At 28.9% G+C, this 26408-nt stretch overlaps 1 protein-coding gene across 1 annotated transcript in view; it reads left to right on the top strand.

Moving 5' to 3' along the window:
• Nucleotides 1-731: 731 nt before the first annotated feature.
• Nucleotides 732-26408, top strand: part of LOC129966662 (lysophosphatidylserine lipase ABHD12-like) — a 68467-nt gene continuing 42790 nt past the window's right edge. The window contains exons 1-2 of the mRNA XM_056081165.1: nucleotides 732-1523; nucleotides 2896-3061. Of these exons, the coding sequence (XP_055937140.1) occupies nucleotides 2926-3061 (136 nt within the window). The 5' untranslated portion in view covers nucleotides 732-1523; nucleotides 2896-2925. The remainder of the gene's footprint in view (nucleotides 1524-2895; nucleotides 3062-26408) is intronic.

Genomic DNA, 26408 nt, shown 5'->3' with positions numbered 1-26408 from the left:
TTTGAAGTTGCTTGCTTTTTCCTAAGCATTCCGTAAGACTCAATGACACAGTGGCGGATTTAGATATTTGCATTTCACAGGCAGTGTACATGAGGTCCTTCTTTTAATTTTTTTTATTATTTTATTAACTTTGTGGAAATGTATTTGTTCTCATTTATCTCTTCTGCCTTTAGAATGCTTAGCCTCCACATTTGTGCACAATATTAGTGAAGTAGATGAGCGGCGCTTAAAAATAAACAAAGTGGACATGATGAAACGAATAAGGACCTGCCCAATTATATCTAATAAAGTATTAATATTACCCTAACATTTTACCGTTTATAAAATTTGCATTTTTTTTTTTTTTACAAATTTACTTATTTGAGAACAAGGAAAATGAATTAATTAATTGGCATGTCTTTTAATTGGTCTGTTAGGCAGGCCAATTCGGCAGCTACCTAGTTCGAAATCTGGCCCTGATAATTCATATGCTGCAATAATTTTATACGCTGCAATAACACTCATGATACCGTCTTTCAATAACTTATTTTGATATTTTAAAGTATCATAAATGTAGTAATTATTATTGAATACACATCTGTTTGTGTCCTGCCCGAAGCTTATTTACTCGCTCATTCCGAAATGAAGCCCAGAATAACTCGTACCAGTGCCCGAGGCTGTCGGGTCGACACGAGATATAGGTCGCTCCATCACCAACGAAATGCGCTATTTAGCAAAGAAGGAAACCTCTCACTTCCATACGGACACGACAGACTCTTTTTTCCTCCTCGCGGAGCAAAACGGTCAGCTGGAAGCGATGCTGACCGTTTGCAGCTAACGGCATGCTTGGTGGATCCTTTATGGAAATAAGTTGGATCATGCGCCAGGTGGTTTCTGAAGACGATTTCATGATTTAAAAACTCAGAAGATTGAAGAATCATATCCATTCAAAGCTCTTGTATGATTAACGGATTTTTTCCAAGGATAGAAGTGATCACTGTGAGAAAATATTCAAGATTTTGTAATAATCTTACAAGTACAAGCTGGACATAGGCGTTCTTTTGTAGGATACTTGAAGAAATTGAAGATATCCAGATTTTGGATAAGTGGTGCAGGTACTAGGAGTGGATTCTGTGGATTTGCTTTGCTCGTTTCTGGATTCCGTTACCGATATTTGGAGAAAACAATCGTATTCATATTTTGGACTGAGTGAATTCTGTGGATTTGCTTTTCCAATCTTAGAATTTTTTAGTGATACTTGAAGGAAGTAAATCATATCCAGTATCTGGATTAAGTTGAATGTTCAAAGGCTGAAAGTGAATTATGTGAAGTTGTCTGAACTTTTTCATTGAAGCTTAGACAAATAACTATATTTCGTTTTTATGTGCAGTTATAAAAAGTGAAATCTGTGGAATTATTTTGTTCATTCTTGAATTTCAGAAAGCTCAATTAAGACGTTGAGCTTTATCTAGATATACAGGAATGGAAATAAATTCTTTTTATCTATGGATTTCTTTTAATTAGGAAAGTGATACTTGACAAAGGTAACTATTTTTTTAGTGATACTTGACAAAAGAAACTATATCTAGATTTCATATGCTCTAAGACCGTATCAATAACTGTGCAATCTACGATTTCTATTTATTTTTTTATTTTCCTAGTGATTTTTATAGAGAATAACCATATTCGATTAAATACAAAAATTGACATTGAAATTTTAGTATAATGTGAATTTGTCATGTTCGTTTCTGAAGTTTTTTTATGATACTTAAAGGCAATATCAATACAAAAATTTAAACATTTATGCATGTAACATAGTAGTGAATGCTGAATATTTTACGGATTTATTTTGTTAATTCCTGGATATTTACAGCGATAGTTAAAGTAAGTAAGCATGTTCAAATTTTAAATTAACTTTTTATCTATAAAGACTGGAAGTGAAAATTGAAAATTGAAGTGAAGACAAAAGTAGAATTTTCAGATAATATGTGAAAGAAGAAGCTTATTTTCATAAATTAAAAATTTATGGAAAATAATATATAGATTTTCTTTTATCCATTTGTGAATGTCAGAAAACAACTCGAAAACATTGCTCATCTCGATTCTGTGGATTGAGATAAATTTAATATTGTTTAATCATTCTCTTACTTTTCTAATTTAATCCTATGAGCTACATCCTACCAATCAAAACCAATATGACAAGAAAAGAAATATTTCGATTGAAATGAAATTTTAAGTGCATAAAAATCATAAACCAAATCATAAATTAGTGTTTTATAAAGCATTGTATGATAAAAACCATCAAATATATTCATTTTATTAGAAAGTTTTTGAACAGAAATATAGAGAAAAATTATTAGAATATTATTTCAATATATAAAAATCAAGTGAAGAGAAAAAATTTATAGAATTTTTTTCATTACAGAAAGTGCGTTTTTATTATCTGGAGAATCGTCTGCATACTTCAGAAATCATATAAATAAAAGCAAAACAGAATCGTTTTCTTTATTTCGCCGAATGTTTGCATTTAGGAATTTTTATATGATATATTTCATTTTCAGAAAATTGTCATAATAATTTTAACTCTTTATCAATTTTGGAAGTCCCAACTTAAAAAAAAAAAAAAAAATGAAGTATTTCTCACGCTGACACTGCATTCTAGAAATAAAAGAAAATGTTACCGTATTTGTAATATTTAATGCCATAACTCTGAGACATTTGTAATATTTAATGCCATAACTCTCAGACATTTGTAATATTTAATGCCATAACTCTCAGACATTTGTAATATTTAATGCCATAACTCTCAGACATTTGATCACATCCAATGTAATCTAGTCGATATAGACTTTATTTTATTTACTGAAAGATAATATAATTTGATATGTATTGACATTGCAAAATTTATTGCTTTAGAATTAGTACCTGAGATCCATTCCTAAAGAAATGTGCAACCAGTGTTTAAAATCCAGTCTAGGTAGCTCAGAAGATTTTGGTGAAAATGAACTGCTGAAAAATGTGAAATCATTGCCTATTAATATTCTGGATTCTTTTCTGCCCCTGCGCCGTCAATTGACATCATGTAAGTAAATGAACATTTTTTCAATTTTGTTTACTCTTTTTGAATTGTTTACTCCATCAGAATTCAATGTGCAATCAGTTAGAACGGAAATTCAAATTCAAATGTATTTTCTCATCCACTTAATCAGATTGGGAATCCGGAATAATAAATTGTATTTGTAGTAATTTCAGATTTATTGCGTTCGCTAAAAATTAAGATAGTATCTATATAATGAAATACAATGTTGTTATTTCTTTCGGTATAAACACAATGACAAATTCCATATTCTTTCCTTAAACAAAAATAACGATAATTTTTTTAATTAAAAAAATTTGTTTTTTAGAAAATTGATAAATATTTTATTCACTCCAGAGTCAAACAGTTTAATATTTTCAAACTATACTGAATGTCTAATAAAATCGTTTGCATAAAAATTGAAAGAGAAATCGCATAAAATACATTTTTTTAAAAAATATAAATATAATTACGTTTTTAATGATTTTTTAAATAATGTTATAAATTTTTGGAATATTCTTATACACAATAGCATATTTTATTTAGATGGGAATATAAATGATTGTAGATATTTTCATTATTTCGAAAAATAATTAATGCTGCTTTTTCATAAATTAACGAATGATTTTCTTTTGCATCGAATAATTCACTTGTTGGTTTAAAAACCTATAATTCCAATCTCTTATTTTCACTCAATCTCTTATTTTCATTCATTCAGAAGTTTTTTTTGCAAAAAACAGTTCATTGTCCTCAGAACAAATTCGTATCTTGGAAAAGAATTTTTTAAAAATGTAACGCATCCAAGTCGTAAACATGCGTTGACTTTCAAGACGATAAACTCTTTCAAATTTCAAAAACTATTATAAACTTTTCAAAATGAAAATTAGAATAATTTTTAATAATTGTTGCCAAAAATGTAAAGAAAAATATTCAATTAAAAAAATTAATATTTATTCTTGCTTAGAACTGTTGTAATATCTAACTGATGGTTTTCTTCTTGTTGGTCTTGTTTTATTTATTTATTTATAATGATATTTATTATTTCTCATATGGGAACACTATTTGTATGACATTAAAAGCAGGAAAAGAAAATCCTTTTTTAATATGCACCTGCAGAATCCATCTCAGTGCGTCCTTTTTACTAAGAATACTCTACACTTACAAACATTATTTTAAATGGCAATACATATACAATTCATTCTAAAAATGCTGAATAAACCATTATATTTTATCACTACATATTTTTAAACAAAAATTAATGGACTCATTTAAATTTCTGGGTCTACTCTTTAAAGGGCAAGGCGTCTTTAATATTTTCACATATTAAACATTACATTAGTTGCAAAAATCACGATATCATTATGGTTGAAACGATTTTCTTGTGAATAATTAACAAAATTCTTTATAAAAAAGAGAGTTTTACTGTTAGAGAGAATCTCAATCAATTGAATTTTTCTTTAAATATTTTTCTAGTTATTTTATATTTTTTAATAAATTTACCCCATGAGATTGTCTAAATTTTTTTAATTAATCACAATATAATAAAATAATGCTGCAGATGAATAATGCTTACATCTGCGCAGGAAGTCATTTCCAAAATGCTTTTTTTAAACTTTTAATTAAAAAAAAACCATCAATTCGTTTTCAAAATCAATTCGTATAATTAACTCGTTTCAAAAAAAAAAAAAAAAAAAAAAAGAAAGAAAGAAAGAAAAAAAACTCTGATCAAAATGTATTCTTTAATTGACAAACCATCACTTAACTTTTATTCAAAAGAATAAATATTTGAATCAGATAATTTTTTGGACACAAGGTAACTTTAAAAATATGTTAGTGATTATAATTCGGTTGAATTTTTTCATTCGAATAAAAAAATAAATAGATTTGCTTGAGTGACTCTGAAAAATGATTTTAAAAGATGAGAAATTAATTTTTATTAAATACAAAGTACAGAATACAAGTTTTATTTTATTTTCTTATTTTGTGGCTAATAAGAGAAAAAAAAAAGAAATCTTCAGAAGTTACATTACATTTACTTGATAAATGTTAACGCATGCATCTTAAATTTGACTGCAACTTCATTGCCCATTGTCTTACACTTCTCTGCGCCCTTGCATTCTTTTTTGTCCCGCACGATGTATAAATGAGCTCAGAAATGCAATTGACTTATATTTTAGGTGTATATATAGTAAGAAGGCACTGTTGTATTTATTAAAATATTCGTTAACTCTTTCAATCTGGAGTTTCTATTCACAACACACTGGCGGGTTGCGAGACAATTTTTGGTATGACTAGATAAAGTTTTGAATGTATATGTAACCTTCTATAGTTTCAAACATGTTATGTGGGCTTAAATAAATATTTCACCAAGATACGAATTAATAACATGACAAAAAATAAAGAGTGCAATACACAAACAAGCAACTAATGTCAAATGATAAGAAATTAAAAAGATAACAAAGCATTCCCAATGAATGACTTCCAACTCTGTCCATCTAATTAGAAGTTCTTATTTTCTATGAATTTTTAATTCAATTTGCTCTTTCATTAATTTCTTAGAAGTTCGTTATTATTTGTGTATTCGGTTCAGTTCTATTTGCCTGAACAAAACTTTTTTTAGGGGGTAGGCTTAATAAATTTTTTTTTCTGGAACAGAGTTTGTTTTTGAAAAAACTTCGAAGTAATGAATGCTATTTGGATTGCCATAAAAAGTGTGTTCGTAATATTTAAAAGTTTGGGAATCCCTGAATTAAGTGATGTATATAAGTCAGATAAGACTGACAATAACTTATAACTGAAACATAACTCTGCCCTCAATAATAGTGCAGAAAATAGTTCAATATTATTTCCTATTTTAATAATCATTAATCAGCATAACTGAGAATCTAGTTTATACCAATTTCTGATTTATGAAACATGTTATTAAATATTATTAAAATTGTAAAAAATTATTGAATATTTTTACAATATAATATACAAGCAGTATTTACACGGCATTATCCGTAACATGCTGAATTTTAGCGTATTCAAAATCAGAAAACTTAAAATAATTCTATCAAAGCAAAATAAAAAAAATGATTTGATATATTTTTTTAATAAAATTCAATGCAGAATTCACCAGTTTCAACCACTGGTACGTTTCAAAAATTCGATTTGAAAGCTCACGCCTTTAGATGTGTCATTAGAAATCAACTGTCCTTTACTGCTTGTCTTTTTCCAGAAAAATTCGTGAAAACTCCGCTTCATTTTATGTTCTCTTGGTGGAAAAACATCGCCGAAATTCCCCAAAGGCATTGTGCCGATTCAAAAATTCATCGCTTCATATCAATGATTATGACTGAAGGAACGTTATTAATGTTCTACCGCCTTTCGCATGAGAGATATGCGTGGTATAAAATATACCACATCATTTGCAGAATTAATGTTTTTCTTTTTTACTCTAAAACGTTATGTTGTCATTTAGTTACAACTAAGTCAGTTAATTAGCGTATACATTTTGTTGGAGTTAAATTTCTGAAATAATATGTATACTCGGTTTAAATTTAATTTTATAACTAAAACTTCTTAATCAACCAATCATTATTTTAAAATTATCAAACTCAAAAAAAAAAAAAAAAATCGTTGGCCAAGACATTTGCTAAATCATACATGAATACAACCGAAACTTTGGCAGTTGTTGCCAAACGGCGATTAACGAATTCTGCAAAATTTGCGACCATGTGAAAGTTTTTATTTTTTTATTTTATAGTTTTATAGTTTCTTAATTTGGCAACATGCCAAATCAATGAAAAGGCAGAATTTCTGAGGAAGAAAATTTTGGTTTTTCACTAGACGGATTAGCGAAAAATGCCTTTGAACTCATTTGGGAAACTATTCATTAAAGTCAATCAATGGAGGTATTTTTTATCTTGTTTTAAATAAGAAGAAATAATCAAATAACCAACTAAAAAATTGAAAAAAAATTATGGAAGTAGAATGTCATATGCTAAAATTTAATTTCAATTTTTAAATTTTTCAGAAAAAGTGATTTATTTTCTTTTATTTTTAGTTCAGTTAATTTTGTTAGAACATAAAACAAATTTCTTCAGAAAGGCAATTGTTTGCACTTTTGTAGGACCAAAGATTTTTTCTATGGTCATTAGAAAGCCTTGTTGTGTTCGTGCATCAACAAAAATAAAATGCAGACAAACGTACTATAAAACTAAATATTACATATAGATAATATTATCAAATTTACATCAACTTATTTTCATTCAACATTCTAGCATCGTTTTTAAACAACAAGTTCCAAAAGTATCACTGTTGCCAATCTGAATTTTACAACTATTTACAAAATAAAATTTATAATTATTAAAATAATCGTTAGATACTTTTTAAAAAATATTTACGATTTATGCCGCAACAGCATATTGCATGGAAATACATACGACAAACCACAAAGCGTTATATAAAAAAAAATTCCTACATTAAATTTAAAAATTCAGTAACTGACATGTATTAAAACTACTTCTATGCTAAATTTTATGGCTGTAAGTGTGATAGATTTGCCTGGACATCGCGGACGTACAAACTAACAGATATACATGTAAACACTTCCTTTTATAAATATCGATAAATATATATTACATTATTAGATTCAATGAAAAATTGTTAAAAATTGCATTATTAATAGTTTAATAAATATTTCAATGGTTAATATTATAGTTTTCTCAAAAAATAAACTCTGCAATATTTATCATTTTATTCATTTAACCTGCTTAATTCATTTTAAGATTTGTGCTTTGGATGAAAATTGCGGAAGAATTGAGCGGGTTAAGGATTTCCGTCAAATTCAGGAAATATTTCATTTTTTTATTTATCCACAGAATGAGAGATATAGTGGCAACGGGAAGTGATTTTTTTTGTGAAGTGATTCTTTGTTAAAATCCCTTTCGTCCATTTTGTTTTTCATCTTTCTCTCCCGTTCCAGCAATACCATCTATTTCGGAACTATTGACTGTACGACAACACCACTGTAAAAATCTTTAAGAAAATTATTTCACCTCGAAAACAAAGTTGCCCATATCAGTTTTTTAATTGCAACCAAGCCACTACATTATCTTTTAAATCAAGACTTGCTAAATATATATATATATATATATATATATATATATATATATATATATATATATATATATATAATATTAATCTGTATATGTTTTCTGTAAATTAAAAACTTACCACTGTCGTTAAATTAACTGTAAATTGAAATTCAAAAAACTTTCCTTATGAATGAACTTTTTTTCGTACACGAAATTATAGTTAATATTTTATACTTATATAAACTGAAAAAATTTTGAGCCAAATTCTATACTATACGATTTTTTGTTGTTATCTTAATCTAGAAAAGTTGAGTCTATCTATATAAATTAATATAAAAATAAAGAAAAATGAAAAACAAAAAATCAAAATAGTCAAATCAAAAAGAAATCGTGAATTTAATTCCAAATTAAAATTAATTGATTAAAAACAGAAAAGACTAGATTAAAATTATTTGACTAAAAATTTTATTTTCTGCAATTTGTAAATGCATTAATTAAATAATTTTATTAATTATATATAAAATTCAAAGTGCAATAAAACTGTAAAAAATGTTAATTACATAAATAAAAAAACTCCAAATTTTATTTTTCTTGACTTTCGTAAGAAAGTACTAAAGCGTTCAGGCTACAATGTTCACATTTAACCAGGTCATCCCTTTGGGGAGATGATGGCACTGAAATCGCCCACACTGTCTTTATTTATCGATCCAAGATTGATAAATTTGTTATTTCAGCGCAATTTCTGTCGCCAATAGGGCCATAAGAGAAAAACGATGGATTCGGTAATCGCTTAATGAGCAGTTCAAACAAATCCAACAACACACACTTTTGTAAGTTTTTTTTTTTTTCAATCTTTGAACGGTAAACGCCTCATAAAGCAAACACAAGTAAAGGCAATGCTATTAAACGCTGAAGAAGAGAGAGAGAGAGAGAAAAAAACTTCTATGCTAAGCAGATTCTTTAATATTGTTCAAACGAGGGGGAAAAAGCTTTACTTGAAAATACAAGAATGAGTATGTATGTATAATTGAGTCTTATACTTTATGTTGTATGAAATGCATTATTCATTATCAGTGGCATACATTTAATCGAAATAAGTGAAACAATCCTTTAATAAGCAATTTATTTTCCCTGGCTCAACTAGACTAATTAGAGTTAAATGTTAGATTTTCTTCTTCTTCCAAATATCACATATGAATTGCGATTTTGTTTTCTGTATTACTACAGGCAACCTGTCTTCGCGAGTAAACGCACAATTAGAGATTTAAGATAAAAATGAATATTGTAGAATGTATCATTCTTCCCTTCAGTATATCTGGCTTTCCAGCTCATCGTGCGTTCTGTCTAAAATGACGAGTTTAAACCAAGTAGATGATTCCTGCTTTATCTCGCAAGTTTTCCGCATTGTTATTGGCTCCTTTGATTTCATATTCATTACGTAATCGCCACACAAATTACCTGATTCATCGAAGTTGACGTAAAGGACGCGCATTTGCTCTCCAAGTAAGAGAAAAATTACAAAGAGAAACTTCTTCAATATTGATTTAACAAGTCAGTTACGTAATATTGCTATATACTAATATTTGCAAAACTTTTACGGATGAAATTATAGTTTTTATATGCTCTAAAAGTCAGATTGCTTCATTAAGATTTAGAACCCAAGCCTTCCACGAGATATTAACTACAAATGAGTAAAATAAGTAATTATACCATGATTTTTTGAGGAAGTTTCCAGAAAGAATTATTCGAGAACCCATACCCTCTTCCCATCTATAATTATGATTAACGAACGTTTAATTATATCACAAGTGAGGAATTAAACCTACTCATGACCTCAAATCGATCTGGTGGAGTATGTGCAAGATGAAAAACTAAATGTGCAAGATCAGAACTAGAAGTCTTGTGCAGCTTCTCCAGGTTAACAACGATCTGATTTTCCCAGACTGATTCTCGAAACAATTTTCTCTTTAGATCAAAATCCACGAACTCATTTTCCTCACCAAACACACGCATTTCTAACATCGTGTTTTGCATAATTGTTGCAATGATATTTTCAGTATTGAATGTAAAATTGTTTTTATTTCTGAATAAGTCTTTTCGGTTATATCCATTAAAATGATGAAAATCATAATAGTTCCAAGTTCGGGGGACGAAAAGAAAGAAAGAAAGTAATCGATTAACGAACAGTTAAGGATGAAATCTTCATCTTTAGTAGTGTATTCTCGTTCATACTGCAGCTACAGCTTAGAGGCTTGGTGGCTTGAAGGTGAAATTCCGGCTTCAGAATCGGGGATCATAGATTCAAGAATACGCTCTTTGGAATATCTTCCGTAGGGTGGGTTAGCGCGATACGTTTATTGTCTTGTGTCAGATGTTCTCAAGCAGCTAAGATGCGTGTGGGGAGAAGAATGGTGTTTCCAGTCAGACATTGCTCTCATTACATTGGTGAATTTAAGTATTTTGAGATCTCAGAGGTACATACTACTAGATCCCTCTCTTAATAAATTGGTCAGTTTAGTTTCCCATTTCAACATATTTTTAATATGTTAAATACCAAATATCAAAATTTTAAGGTTTAATCTTTTTTATTTTATTAGCTTTATGAAGATGAATTTATTATGACTCTAGACTGCCAGCAGTAATGTTTATATTCAATATAATTGAAACAAATTTCAATCACATTGAATATATTTCGATATTTATAAATATTTTAATAATTAGTAAATGCAGTTAGGTATATAGGGACTTAACTAATTTATCAAGTGCAATTGGTCAGATTCCTATATGCCTTACTATACCTATTACCTTCACTTTTATTAAAATATTTATAAACACTTTATGAAGTGCTTATATTATCCTAATATTTTGTAATACATAGCATTTATATTTTTTACAAAATTATTTCTTTGGCGATTAGGTAAATGAACTTTTTCAATCACCAACCTTGCAGCCCAAGTACTAAACAGAGTCAATGAGGTAGATAAGAAAATAAAGCTTTTTAATTACCCTACTTGCGGCCTCTTTTAGGCCTAGCAGCACTAGGATGAAATCCGCCATTATATCGTTATGTGAACCCGATTGTAAACTGCGAGGTTAAGTGGCGCCTTTGGCTTGATATAATTTTTTATTCTCATTCGTCACCAATGACTTAGCGAAGTTTAATGGCGCCAGAGCTTGGCATTATTTTTTTTTTCGCCCTGTTGTCGTATTTTATTGAATAGAATAACATAAATGCACTGGGTTTTGTTTAAAATATACATCCTGACACTGGCGCCAAAAGCATTTATTATATAATTTATAGAGCCCCCTTGCACCCTTACATCGCAGGCGCTCGAAAATAGTTTTCGGGTGGCTCCCAAACGGAAAACTGTTTGGGAGTCATCCTACCTTCGCATTAAGCTAAAGGATAGCTGCTATCACCTAACTCGAGTACTTCCAAATGTTCCAGCAAAAGAATCAGTCAAAACCCTTAATGGTTCTGCGCTCCCACTATCAATGTCTCAGACGCTAACAAATTGCCAAATCTTAAAAAAAAAATATCTTAAAAAAAAAAAAAGCTGGAATTTTTCCCCCTCCTCGAGCAGGTATTTATGGAGGTGTAAACGCACTTTATCGAGAGTTATTCCTACCGCCGGAGGGCGAAGAAGTGTTTTTCCTCGTCTGCTAAAGAGTCGAGGAACTCGTCGCTTCCTCTAGGAAACGGAATCGCAAAAATGAAAAGAAATTCATTGGAAGAGAGACGAAAAAGATATCTGCCCCTCTCCTCCCCACAGCCCGAGGTCAACCGCAACTGTGAACGGAGAGAAAACAAATTCCTCACCAGCCCTTACTCCAGGATGGTAAATTAAATTGTGTCCGAGAAAAAAAATATTCTGCAACCAATAAAAATAAAATTCATATTTGAACAGGGTTCTTAGAATTCGATAATATTCAAAACTGATGATAAACGGTGGTAAATACTTAACTGGTGTATTTTTAAGCTTCCTTCATATTAAGTCGGTTTGCATATTTATGGAATCTAAAAAAAAATTCAATCTATATTTGATGACATTTTTTCTAATTTTTAATCTTTCATCAGATACTTTTGAGATTAATATTCTATACATTAACCCTGTTGTCAATTTTTTTTTTGTTCAACTAATAAAAGCTTATAAAATATCAGTAAATAGGATATTTTTTCTTAGTCTTTTGACAATATACGCATTTCAAGGTACATTACATTGTTTGCTTAAAATTGAAGTGAAAAGAAACATGAAAGTAGCATTGTAGTGAAGAGTAATCAATAAAAGTTGTTTTCTTTCGATTGTACTTGTTTGTAGTAAAAACACCTTTTTAAGCTTTCATAACAATGGACTCATATTCTATGCATTATTTCTATTGTCAAAATCTTTTTTATTCCATATAATACAAAGCTCATTCTGGCAATAATAATAATAAAAATAATTGTATACAAGTCATAATGCGTTCACAAAAATAAAATTCGTTATTTTGTGTTTACACTTCGTTGAATATTTAATTTCAACTCTCCATCGGAAGACTAAATTATTTGGGAAGAGAGAGGCGAAGAGGTAGTTTCACTTGCTTATTGATATGAAATAAATTTTGTGAACACATTTCGTTCTAAATCTTAAACAACTTCACAGAAATAAATCTTATTTTTTCACATAAAAAAACTTTGTGTTACCTGGTTTGTTTATTTTCACTAGTCCAACGAAAGACTACATTTTTGGGTAGAGAGTGAAAAACTGAAGAATATTATGAGAAAGCTTCTCACAGCCTTATTGAAACTAAATTAAGGCGCACTTAATAAAATACCTGTTCTATACATAATAATATTAATAAAAATCATGATTACCTGTTCTATACATAATCATATATAAATAGAGATGATGGATTTGACTTAATTTCTAGATCAAAATCACTTGATTTTATCCGCTCAGGCTTAACCCCATAACTGTTTTGCTTTTCTTTATTTATTATCTGATTAGATAATATATTGCGTTTTAGGAATGTGCTGTACTAATGATTCAATAAGAATCCATAGTATACTGTGATTTGGATTATGTATAATTTTTGTATCGAATCTTAACGTATTTGAATGATTTTACTTCCATTTATAAATTTGAAGTGTTAATTTGATGCTAGTTTGCTAAATGAATATACGGATTAAAAAGTTAATCATACGATTATATGTATTTTTTATGATGTATTATGACGCCATGTATTCTTTTTACATCCTTCTAAATATTGGTGAATGTATCTCAGGACAACTTGAATACAGCCATGGAGTTGCTTTGATTTTTCAATCACAGAATGAAAATTCGAGCTGACAATTGCAACATGAAATTAAAAATTGATATTTAGAAAATAATAATTAATAAGTGAAAATTATAATTTTAAATTGCAAAAAAACTTGCCGATTATATGATTTTTGGGTTAGTGTCATGGATATGATAGGTGAATTTGCTGAGTATTGTCATGGACATTTTTTAAATTCCATTTAGTAGATTGCTTGTATAGTAAGAAATTCAACAGACTCAATGACGGATAAAGATATTTTATTCTCCACGGAAGTAAAATTGACAGTAACAAAACACAGGCAAAGCCACACAAAGCATCACTTCAATAAACAGTAGCCTACAAGCAGCAAATCGATAATAAACAACTGTAACAACACAAAGCTCTCAAAAGGCGAAAGAATTCGCTCAACTATTTACAGCCCTCAATTTCGTTTGCTATTGTCATAGACTGACTCTCAGCTTTTTCACTCGGTTTTTTATAGTTTCTAAGCTCTTAAAAAATATCGTAACTTTGCTCCTTATCGATATGTCGACAAAAATCCAGCAATTTCAAGAACTTTCATTTTTGTCATCAAATTTGTCACCGAATACCATCCAAATTTACATCCGTGACAACCACCTGTAAAATTCTCATCCTTACCATGAAAGCGATCGCACAGGCAAGCAAAATTTCAAATTGGTAACAGTATGGGCAGTTAATAGAAAATTTACAAACTAGAGATAAGAACATTCAATTATTTTGATTTACAAGCCATTTTAGTTGCAAGATATCGATTTAACACGCTATTGCTAACATCAAAATGATGTCCATTTACATAGTCTTGAATTCAAATTGAGTGCGATCAGACAAATAATTTCATTTCACAACTAAACAAATGCGTCATATTATAAATTATTTTCTGAAGTATTTGTCACAGTAAAATATACAAATTTAGATTATTTCAAGATTAGAGAATTAAAATTTCAAAAGCATTTCTATAGAATGTATTATATTCTTTTCATACTTTTACTTTAATCGTATTACTTCCTATTTGTAAAAATAGAATTTTGTAAGTAATTTAATTAAATTTTGATTTCATACAAAGGGCCCATCTGGTAGTGAGTTTGAAACCACTTAATTCCATATAATTTGTAACACTGAATTATAAGTCTAAGATTAAATTTAGAAGCTAATTAAAATGAACAAAAATTGATACAATAATAAAAAAGAATTTTTAAAGATTTTATTAAATATATTTCATAATTCTTTTTTAAATTCACAAATGTGCTTTCACTTATGCTAACAAAACATTCAGCAATAATCTTTCACATTAGTGGTTTGTAGATGCCTTATAACATGTAATAAACTATTTTATATTTAACTCATGTACGACAAACATAACAATTAACTTAAATTGCTAACATATTAATACTAGCATAAGTCTGCACGCGCATCGTTCATCTTTTCCATTTGTGACTTTTTAAGCCAAATTTTGCGCAGTAGAATCTGAGGGCAAAGTCCCCTGAGAACCCGGGACAGAAGTCTGACTTCTAGCTCAGATGAAGATAGCACAGACACACTCGCTTGCACAATCCCCTTTTTACATGCGGGAGGGGCTCATTCACGCACCTCACAGAAAGAACACAGGAAGAGAACAACTGTCCCCGAACCATGACTCGAACCCGGGATGCCTAGATCACGGGGAAGACGCACTACCTCTAGACCAGGACGTCGGCTGTCTCTTCTTCATTATCAACTAATATGAATGCATTAAATGAACTAAATGCAACTACCCATAGTTTTTATTAATTTATTTTATTCATTTTCTTTTCATTCATTTAGTTATCTTTAACTTTTTCTTTGGACTATAAGGATTCATCTAACTCACTGTTTTAATTGAAATCTATTCCCCAAGAAATTTCACTTCAAAAATTCATTGTAGTAAAAAAAAAAAAAAAAGTTGAGTATTCGTTGATAAGCATTATCATCTGGAAAAAAGAAAATGAATCACTTGATTATAATGAAACAAGGGGATTTGGTTAATGATTTAAATAATCCACCTCATCAAGTTTATTTTTAAAGGAAGCTAACCTCTTAAAAATTAAGGCAAGAATAAAGGAATTAATTTTTTTTGCAATTATAAATAGAAACTGATAAAAAAAGCTAATTCTTTGTCACTCTTTAACAAAAAATTTCAGTTTACAAATACAATGGTTAGTTTGACGTATCATTTTTTTTTTTTTTGTCCACCTCGGCGAGAAGTCTATAAAATGAAAACCCAATAAAAGTCACTCTCAATGGACAGCTAAAAAATATCGTCTGAAAAAAAATTACTTTCTGGTTAAAGAAAGAAATGGACTAAGTGTTTGAAGTAAAAGACTTTTTTTTTTTTTTCAAATTTTATCTCTGCCTCTTTTATTTATTTATTTTTAATCTAACATTGTTTTACAGAAGAATTAAGTGCGTGCGGGACGAGAGGGGGGGGCAAACGACCTTTTTCATTTTCGTTTTCTTCCTTCTTTTTACTTTTTAATGAAGAAAGAAAATCGATTGTCGTTTTAGAAGGAAAAGACAGTGCTTTTTTGAAAATGGCAGATGTCAAAAAACGAAAGAAAGCCGTTGTAATACATTCAACTAGGAGGGAAGTAAAAGAGAATTATTTTTTTTTTTCAGTTTTTGAACAGCTGTAATCCATACAAATTTACTCTTTTTCAAATTAAAATATTATTAAAAAATAATCAAAAAAATATTTTTGTAACATATGTGAAAAAAAAGTGTTTCTTGCTAGCATATTATTAGCATATCGTCATTTATTTATTTCTTTACTTTCTTATACTAATTAGATATTTCACTTAATTTCTGTATAAATAGCTTATTCAAATTCAAAAGATTTATCCAAACACTTTTTTTCCTTTGAGAAAAATGATTTGACAAATTTCCATAGTAAATTATGACTTTCTTTGATGATAAACTACGGAAAACAGCTTTTTGATGAATAAAAATAATTAGGTGTTTCATAAAAATCATTATTCACTGAAATTAATTATTTTTTTTTTTTAATGCGAAGGATTGTTGAACGGATGGACAATCTAAACAACAAGAATTTTCAATTTATTTGTTTTCATGATGAGACTACATCAAATCAAATATTTGCTTTCTGAAATCTAAACATAATATTTCGTTGATGAATATGTTTTGTAAATTAATCGCTATTATTTTTATGTATTTTTACAAATATATTAAATGAATTTAAATAAAATAGCGTGTAATCTATAAACTGATTCTTGCAACATGTGTGATGAAAATAAAGGCCGCTTTACATAGCTCTATAGAGTAAAAAACGATAATAAAAAGGCTTTACAGAGCCCTATAGAGTAAAAAACGATAATAAAAATGCTTTACAGAGCTCTATAGAGTAAAAAACCATAATAAAAATTCTTTGCAGAGCTCTATAGAATAAAAAAATGTTTTACTTGGCTGATTGTTGAAGAAGATGGGTAGAAGATTTCTCTTCGATTAGGTTTATCAAACTCTTTATATTTTTAATTAAAAATTAATTGATATTTCAACGCTTTTCCTCAATAATCACGGAACATTTCGTAGCATATTATTATGCAAAAATTATTCCCGCACTTCTTTGAAGTTAAAATGAAAGTTGTTTTTTTTTTCAATGATGCCAATTTAATTACAATCCAATATTTTCCCTCTAATTAAAAATAAAAAAATATATAAATATTTTAAAATATATTTCATATGAATATTTCTCATTGCTTTATTGCTGATTTTATACTCATGCATTTTACAACATGAAATCCAATTTTTGTGCGCATGTTATCTCATCTATATAATTAAGAGTAAATTTTAAAAAATAAAATAAAGATAAACCAAGCCTAAAGCTTTATTATGCAAAATTGCAATTTGGATTTTGCCTATAAATACTAAAATATAAGGAAGGATTTAATGAGATTGAATTAGTTAATAAATAATTAATTTTTCATTACTAAAAAAACATAAAAATGTCATCAAGAGTAACACCGGATAAATTAATTATTCATTCATCTCTACAAATAATAAAGATGAATGTATGTGTGTGTTTTGGCTACAGGCAAGACCATTTGATCTACAGCAACCAAATTTGGAATTTATATAACTTGGAGGGTAAAAATGTGCACTTGGAGCGATTTTTTAAAAATTTTAATTAACTAAAAATTAAACTGAATTTTGGCGATTTTCTACAATAACTGTCTAAAATATTATTGTACAAAAATTATTCTTAAGCCGTTTCAATATTAAAAAAAATGCCTTTTTTAATGATACCAATTTATTAGTTGTACTAATTATTGTATATTTTGGCAGCTATTTAAAAAAACATTTTGGCTTAATTTTTAACAAAATATTACATTGTTGTCCTGAAATTCAAACTATTTTCATTTTTTCATCAGATATTTAAACAAGTGATTTTCTTCCATTGTTAAATGCTATGTAAGCAGGATTCTCTTTATTATCTGTGGAATTTACATGACGAATAAAAATACGGCGTTTTGAAAGTTAGATGAGCCCGATAATTACAGTTTTAATAGCTATTTGGCATCTTGGGATTGGTTTCCATTAAAAAATTTCATGTACACAATGAAGAGAGTATTTTATTATTTAATCAAATTAAAATAATATGATGTAGTAATTTGATGCTTAAAAATAGTTGTTTGAGTCAGGAACATGGAAGTTTCAGCATTGTCTGAGAGATTTACCTGAATGAAATACAATTAATATCACCGGTGAAACAGATGGCCGCCAAAGGCGACTAGTATGTAAAAAAAAAAAAAAAAAAAAAAAATTTAATTTACTGAAATATAAATCACTGTACCTTTCCATGTCTTTGTTTACTCAAAATAGAACTTTTTTCCCGAAATATTTTTACTGTGTAATTTTGTTAATTCGAACATTTTAAAAAAACTTAAGTGCAACGACAGCATTATTTTTTTTCGATATCCTGGAATTTCTCACTAAAATTATGCAAAAATATTATATTTATTCTAATTTATTTTGAGAAGTATTTGAAATTTTACTGAACAATTTTTGTATTCCAAATGCCTTATATTGTCTGTTTATTAAATTTATTTATTGAAAATATGTTGTTAAATTATTAAATATTTTAATTAATATTAATATTTTATTTGTCAAAATCACTTAATATCTATTTAATAATTGCATGCGCCGGCGTCCTGGCTTAGGGGCAGAGCGTCTTCCCCGTGATGTGGGTGTCCCCGGTTCGAGTCCCGATTCTGGCATGGTTGTTCTTTTATTGTATTCTATCTGTGAGGTGTGTGAACGTGCCCCCCTTGTAAAAAGGGGTTGTGTAAACGAATGTGACGCATGAAGCAGTTAAGTTTTATTTTTGGCCCTAGTTGGCGCTATTGAAAAAACAAGAGACGTTCACTCGGCTTAAATCGCTGACAAATAACTGTCAGCGGGCTTATAAAGTGCCATAAGTCACAGCACACAATTATTGTTTGTTTATAATCTGTTTTACCATTTATTTCGATCCAATTTTTCTTAATTCGAATTGTTGGAAAAGTCAATTACTTTTTATGTCCAACCTACTTCGAATGAGCCAAGTTCCACTATATTTCCAGAGCTTTCTGTGCTCTAAAAGAAAAGTCGCCCATCTTAAGAAAATCGTCCTGTTTATTTAATGTCTAGCTTCATGGACTCCAAGAAACGTTGTCGTCAGATCGATCACTTCCTGCGGAGGATTTTTCTTCGAGGAGGTGGCTCAGGCGATTAGACAAGTTTTCTTTGTTTAGTTGCTTCGTCTAAAAAGAAAATTCCCCACATTGTTCTTCTGTCTTCCTCCTTGGAAGAATAATTTCCCTTGATAACAAAGCAACTTCATTACGGGTTCAACAGGTATAGAAATCTCAATGCGGAACAATGGATCTTTTCGTTCAATAAGCCGGGTTTTTTTGTTTGGAATTGTTAAGGCATAATTCCGCCTCCCGTCACAGATGCATGCAGATCTTTGAACGGTATACCATCCTGGGACAAGACGGATGAGGTACTTAACTCGGGTTAGTAATTATGAGATGCAAATAATTTTTTAAAAATAAAATGAAATACTTTTTTTTTAATTTAAAAGTAAGGAAATAAAAAAAAAATCCTAAAAGTTTTTGGCGCTGATAGAAATACTCAGCTGAAGCTGAACGGAAAGACAGATTTCTATACCTGTAAAAAACTATCTAAAACTATATAAACTACGTAAAAATTATCTCTGTGTAAGTAAAAAACAAGCAAAAAATTAAAAATAACTCGAAAATTCCAGAAATTTTGTTATAGTAAGTTGCATTGTCGTTCGATCGATAATTTATGTAGATTTTTCTTCAAAATTGAAATATAAGCGAATTGAATTGGCAGACAGACTTCCGATATCTATTAGTGTGTTTGTAAAAAAATGGAGGTATTTTAAAAACACCACTTATAGATGAATGAAATTTGGCATGTAATTTGGTTAAATAACTAATTGAGATCTTTTAGTTTTGATTCGTAGGAACTTTAGAATTGTATCATTATAATATATATTTTTTTTAACCTTTCATGTGTACATTTTTTTTCTCCTCAATAAAACCGTATTCCGTCATTAAATCTAGTTTCCTCGTCATATACTTTCGCAACATAGCAAAATATGGCTTTTGAGAAAAAAATAAAAAACTGCAACATTACTTATTGATTCCTTTCATCATCAAATAAAGAGAATTAGATCAAATTTTAGGCTAAATCCGAAAATGTTCGGTGGTCTGCCAAGTCGTGTGCTCGTGAACGCTTAGCCCAAGAACGTAACTATGTAAATTAGAACTAAAAAAATAATGATATGAAATTGTTAATTTTATCCTATGAACTGTTGTAAATATTACGTACTAAAATTAGAATAAAATGCGAAATTTAAAGAAATATATATTCTAGAAATGTTATTAAGTTTGTTAGAATTTTTTAACTCTTTTGTTGATTCAAGTAATTATTATTAATAAAATCTTTTTTTGGGAAATTGATTTAAAACTTCTACAGTTATCTAAATGTCACTGTAAAAAGAACAATTTGAATAGTTTATAGGAATTTAAAATTATCTGTCCAATTTTTAAGAATTTGAGGAAAATAGTATCAATAACAATTTTCAACAATAAAGACATAAAAAAAAACATTTCTCATTAAGGTGCCTTCCAAGATTAGCCCCTCTAACAGAATGTGCGCTATTCTTCTATTAGTTCAAAAGCTAAAATTTTTATTGGGTTTATACCTTATATTGAATCTGAGTAATCTGCTTATTTCTGTTTTCTTCCAAACTAAAACTTAATAACCGAAAATTGGTCCGGTTTTTCTTATTTTCGTGTATCAATTACTGATTAGAAGCAACTGTTTTAAAACAATAAAAATTATATTTGCTTTATAATAATTACGCATGATATTAAAAAAAATTCTCATCTGATTTTTTATTTCAATTGGTGTTTGTTTCCTATTTAAGATTACGAATTGTCGTGCAATTGTTTTCCATTTAATTGTTTATCTTTAGGATCATCATCCTTTGTCTACTAATCGTGTTGATTACATAATTTGATAAATGTCAACTCTAGATAATCGATTGATAACTGAAACAGTAGCATACACTTTTAAAAACAATGATTTTTTTTTTAAATCTAAGATTAAAAAAGTAATTTTGACAGATACTGTATTTGGCGAATATTGTATTTATCAGAATCGACAATTTTTCCACAGAGCAAATATAGTTTTTTTTTTCCTTTCGGCAGAGGCAACGAGAATTTCTTTCTATAAATTATTTCAACAAAATTTCCATAAAAATTTAACAAGAATATCGATTTAAGAAATAAAATTTCATTGTCTTTTATAAATTGCTGCAAATATAATATTGACCGTTAGTCCTGCAGATAACATGCATTTATGGTGTATGAGGAAATGCCACATCCATATTTTAAAACATAACCAAATTTAAAGAATAAATTATACATTACCAACTCTTCTCTTGGTCAAAGAAAGGGCCATGGCGCCCTAAATGTAACATATAGTTGTCAGAGCTAGAAGGTACCACGCTCGAGATATCTGTTTCACTAAATGATCCACCAAGTACATGGGCTTAGTGTACTGTGTAATCTGACTTCATGAGCCAGACACCCTGACGCTAGTGAGGTGTGTAAACTTGGACAGAAGGATGCCAGTTCAGGCATCGTTTTCGCCGTCCAAAAACATGGTGCAAAATTACGAGCTCCATCTCAAAGTAGCCTATGTGTTGCTTCAAAACAGAATAAAATTATTTTAATTTGTCTTATTATTCCATGTTATTTTAATTGTCTTCCTTTCTATTGGAGATCAATCTTATGACATCTTTAAAATGCAAATGTATATCTTCTGTATTTCATGACGTTACAAGTTTAATATTTTATTTCTCTTGTAAACAACGCAGGTAGAAAATGGAATCTTTCTATATATATATATATGTGTGTGTGTGTGTATGTAATATTTTAATTCTACTTTCAATCATTAATTTCCAAGATTTTATTTTAATTTAGCCTATAGCAACTTCATTCTAAAAATATTCTCTTATTTCGCGATCCAATTCCACTTTCGGTTTAATTAATTCCTCTGTAAAAAATAATGCGCCATCAGAACTACGTTTTAAATGAAAGTGATACTTCGGTGCCCTTGAAAAGGTGTCAAAGGTCATCACGCGTATTGAATTGGCACATGGCCGGAAATCCTATGTTATATAAAGTTAGTGATCATTTGTTCGGCCCCTTTTTGCTTCTTTCCTACTTCTGCTTTTGTGTCGCTCTGCGTCTGCTTGAAATAATTATGCTTTCCGGAGATAGATATTAAAGAGAGAATAAAACGAAATTAAAAGTACAGCGTCTCGTCTGTCTTCAAACCTGCACTCTAATTAAATCAAAATAACATTACACACACACACATATATATGTATGGTTTACAATACATATATATATATATATATATATATATATATATATATATATATATATATATATATATATATATATATATATATATATATATATATATATATATATATATATATATATATATATATATATATATATATATTGTCTTAATTGAAGCCTTTATTTGCCAAAATTAAAGAAATTTTTGCACGACTATAAAATTTTTATCATTAAGAAGGCATTTTTTTTTTGTTTTGAAATGACATAAAAATAATTTTTATAATATGATATGTTTGGTTTGATTAGAATTTTTATTAATTATTTTTAATTAATAAAAAATAATCAATATTTCAAAAAAAATCGCTCCGAGGTGGTCATTTTCACCCTTCAAGATATACATGTGGAAAATTTAGTACTTAAAGATCAAATGGTATGTCCTTGGCCTATAGAGCGCCAGTACACAAACACACACATACACACATACACACACATACACACAGAGAGAGAGAGAGACGCGCATACACTCATCTTCATTATTAATAGAGATAGAGATGGGCATTTGAGACATTTATCTTTTCTTACGGTTCCTTTTTACTTATGAGACTGATTTTCCACTATTTACACCATTTCTTTATAGGTTCTTTTAGAAATGTAAAAGTAAGATAACAAATACTACCGTCAGAATAAATGCAGCCAATTAAAAATTTAGCTCTTCTTAGTATTATTATCCATTAAAAAAAAGTGAAATTGCTGCAAGAGGAAACTGACGTAAATGTCAGCAGTGGAACGGAACGTGAACTTGGGTGCTGATGGATCTGCTCTCAAAGAAAGTGAAATTGCGTCACGGTTGCAGAGCATAAGGTGTCTGCGAACTGGGGCATGCATTCTCCCTCGATGGGTGATCTGCTCCCTTTCATTCGAATTCCGCCGGTTTACAGGATGAGTGACACAGGGATACGCATTAAGTGGCATCGTAATCTCTTGAGAAGTACTTTTCACCTTTCATTGCCCAATGAAAATGAAAGTAGGTTGAAAAAATATTACTCGAAATGAGAGTAAAATACATTGAGTGATCAGTTAACGTATGTAATTTGTTCAAGGACGATGTATCTTCCCAGAATTGTTCTTTAAATAATCATTGCGTCACTACAAGATTTGGGAGAATTTGATTGATTCATTCGGTGAATCAATAGATAAATGACAAATCAAATAATCAGTTATTTCATTTTAAAATGATAAGTATTTATAAAATGGCACCTTTAATTTGAGAGATCTGAGAAACATAATTAAAAAGACATTCAGAACGTTCTATAAAGCAAGCGGTTAGACCTAGGACTGCCAAATATGGAATATAATTACTTCATGGGTGTTATGCTTTTGCTGAAAAACGATTCAAAATTTTATTAAGATTTTAAATAAAAGTCAATTAAAATATTAAACATTTTTCCATAGGATTTCTGATAATTTTATTGCAGAAATTCCTTTCTATCTCTTTAAAATTCGTTAGATAAAATTTTAGGTGACATCAAATTCTAATTCTGTATAGTTTCCTTCGCTTATTTAATTAAATTTTTAAATATATTTTTGAGTATATTTTATAATAATACTTTTTATTGTTTTAATTACAATACTTACACTCATACGTATTGCGATTATTTTTAAATACATTTTGTTTTGAGTACATTTTCCTTGTTTATACAAAATCAAGTGTCAAATTTAAAAATGAAATAAAAGATAGATAAATCAAGCCTTGAAACCTATTCATGTTATGATGTTTCAGAATAAAGTTACAAATCTCTTAAATTTTAACTTTTTTATATTTTTATAAATAATTTCGAAATTTTATTCTTATTTCTGATCATAAATAATTTCAGTCTCATAAAAATCATAATTACTGAATACACTTCTTCAGATTTTGTTAAAAAATACTATGAAGAATTAGAAAGTTTTCAGTGAAGGTCTCATGATGATTAATAAAATAGAAAATTTTTTATGAATTGAAAACTATATTTCTTTACAAAGATTTGAGCAATAAAGTTGCCTTTAATTATGGATGAATATATACATATTTAAATTTTTTTTTATTTATTTATGAGTTGTCAGTCACAATACTTACTCACATTTTATGTCATTTTTTGAAAATATTAATAACTTTGAAAAAAGAATTAGCATTTGTAGTTTTTGAAATTCCTTTGGTACAGCTGATATTCACTTTTGAGCTAACAATTAATTTGCACAATAAAAAAAAATTTGGGTTTTATAGTGTTTTATATAAAAACTTTTATATTAACAATATTAGACTCGAAGCAGGCGTCCTTGCATAGGGGTAGCGCATCTTCCCAGTGATCTGGGCGTCCCGGGTTCGAATCCCAGTTCGGGCACTGTTGTTCTTCATCTGTGTTCTATTTGTGAGGTGTGTAAATGTGCCACCTTCCTGTAAAAATGGGTTGTGCAAGCGAATGTGTCATCTTCATATGAGCTAGAAGTCAGACTTCTGTTCTCGGGTGCTCAGGGGTCTTTACCCTCAGAAGCTATTGCACCCTCTTTCCGTGGTAGCGCGGACACGGCATCATTATTAGACTCGAAAATATTTTCGTAGGGAAGGAGTATCAAGTATATCATAGCAAAACTTTTCTCTTACTTTATGATGAACTCAGTTCTCAGCATTACACATCTTTGAACTTATAATATTATCAGTTTTTTAAAATTTAATTTTAGAGATCAATTTTCAGAATAAAAATACAAAAAATCTTTTTATATAAATCAATCATGTTATGTACATAAAATGGTTATATATACAATTGATAGATATATGGAATTTTATATTCATCATTTATGATACTGTTTTTATTTTAATTTCCGTCTTATTTATTGGCCTAGAAAGTTCTCGGCAACTTTGGCAATTCTTTGATGTTTCATTTTTTTCTGCTCAACGCCTATGACTTTCCACCACAGTTGCATTCAATTCTTAACTTTTGTCAAAGATTCGTTAAAAAAATTCAGTGATTAAAAAAAAAAAAAAAAAACCAAAAAAACGCTGAAATTTTATCACTTGAAGAAGTATCAAATTGAGTGTTTATGGTACAATGATATAGGAGATTCAAGTCTATGGAAATGGTTATGAGTGATCATTCATAACATCTCAGAAATGCACTAACTTTTGAAAAATCAAGTTAAGAAAAACGGATCATATCTTTTTGCAATCATAAACAACAGTAGATTAAAAAAAATGCCGTACCTTTATAATTCTTTAACAAAAACTCTTGAGCTTAGAAATACAAAGGATGGCTCGACGTAGCAAACCTTTTATTTATCTACAGCAAAAGAAGTCAATAAGCTGAAAAAGCTATAAAAATCTCTCAAAAGACACCTTAAAAACACCGTCAAAGTCAGGGGAGGGGGGACCTCTCTTCTCCCTTAAAAAAAATGCTCTCTGTCGGTGTTTGAAGAAAGAATATTTTTTTTAAAAAAATCTCTCTCTATTTCTACTTTTTAATTTAAAAATGTTTCAAAAAGGAATTCAAAGGGAAAAAATTCATTTTTTTCCTTCTTCCTATTTTTTTAGAGAAAGAATTGAATGGATTTTCGTTTAAAAAGGATAAAAATAACTTTTTTTTTTTCTGAAAAAAGTACCAAGTGTCAAAATAAGTAAAGTGCAGCTCTAAAAAATTCGACTGCAAAAAAAAAAATACAATTTTTTTTAACTGTTTTTTTTTTTTTTTTTTTTTTTTAAATCGCGGTAAGGTTTAGTTCTAAAACAAATTTACTATTTCTATTTGAAAGATAGTAAATTTGTTCGGAACTTTTTTTTTTAGAAATACAAAAACCGGTTAGCGGAGTTTGGGTGCTTTTGTCAAAAATGAAGCTCCAAAAATGATGATAAATGAAAGACTGTATTTTACATGTGATATGTTTAAAAAAGGGATTTTATATGCTCTCTTTTTCTTCTTTCTTGTTTTTTTCCCCTTCCATGTGCTCTTTTTCAAATATGTGTTAATTGTTCGAGAAGAGCAATTTATTAACAATCTGATT

This window comes from Argiope bruennichi, chromosome 4 (genome assembly GCF_947563725.1).
Source record: "Argiope bruennichi chromosome 4, qqArgBrue1.1, whole genome shotgun sequence".
Taxonomy (NCBI): domain Eukaryota; kingdom Metazoa; phylum Arthropoda; class Arachnida; order Araneae; family Araneidae; genus Argiope; species Argiope bruennichi.
The sequence above is the reverse complement of the archived record's forward strand: the minus strand, read 5'-3'. Positions and strand labels throughout refer to the sequence as shown.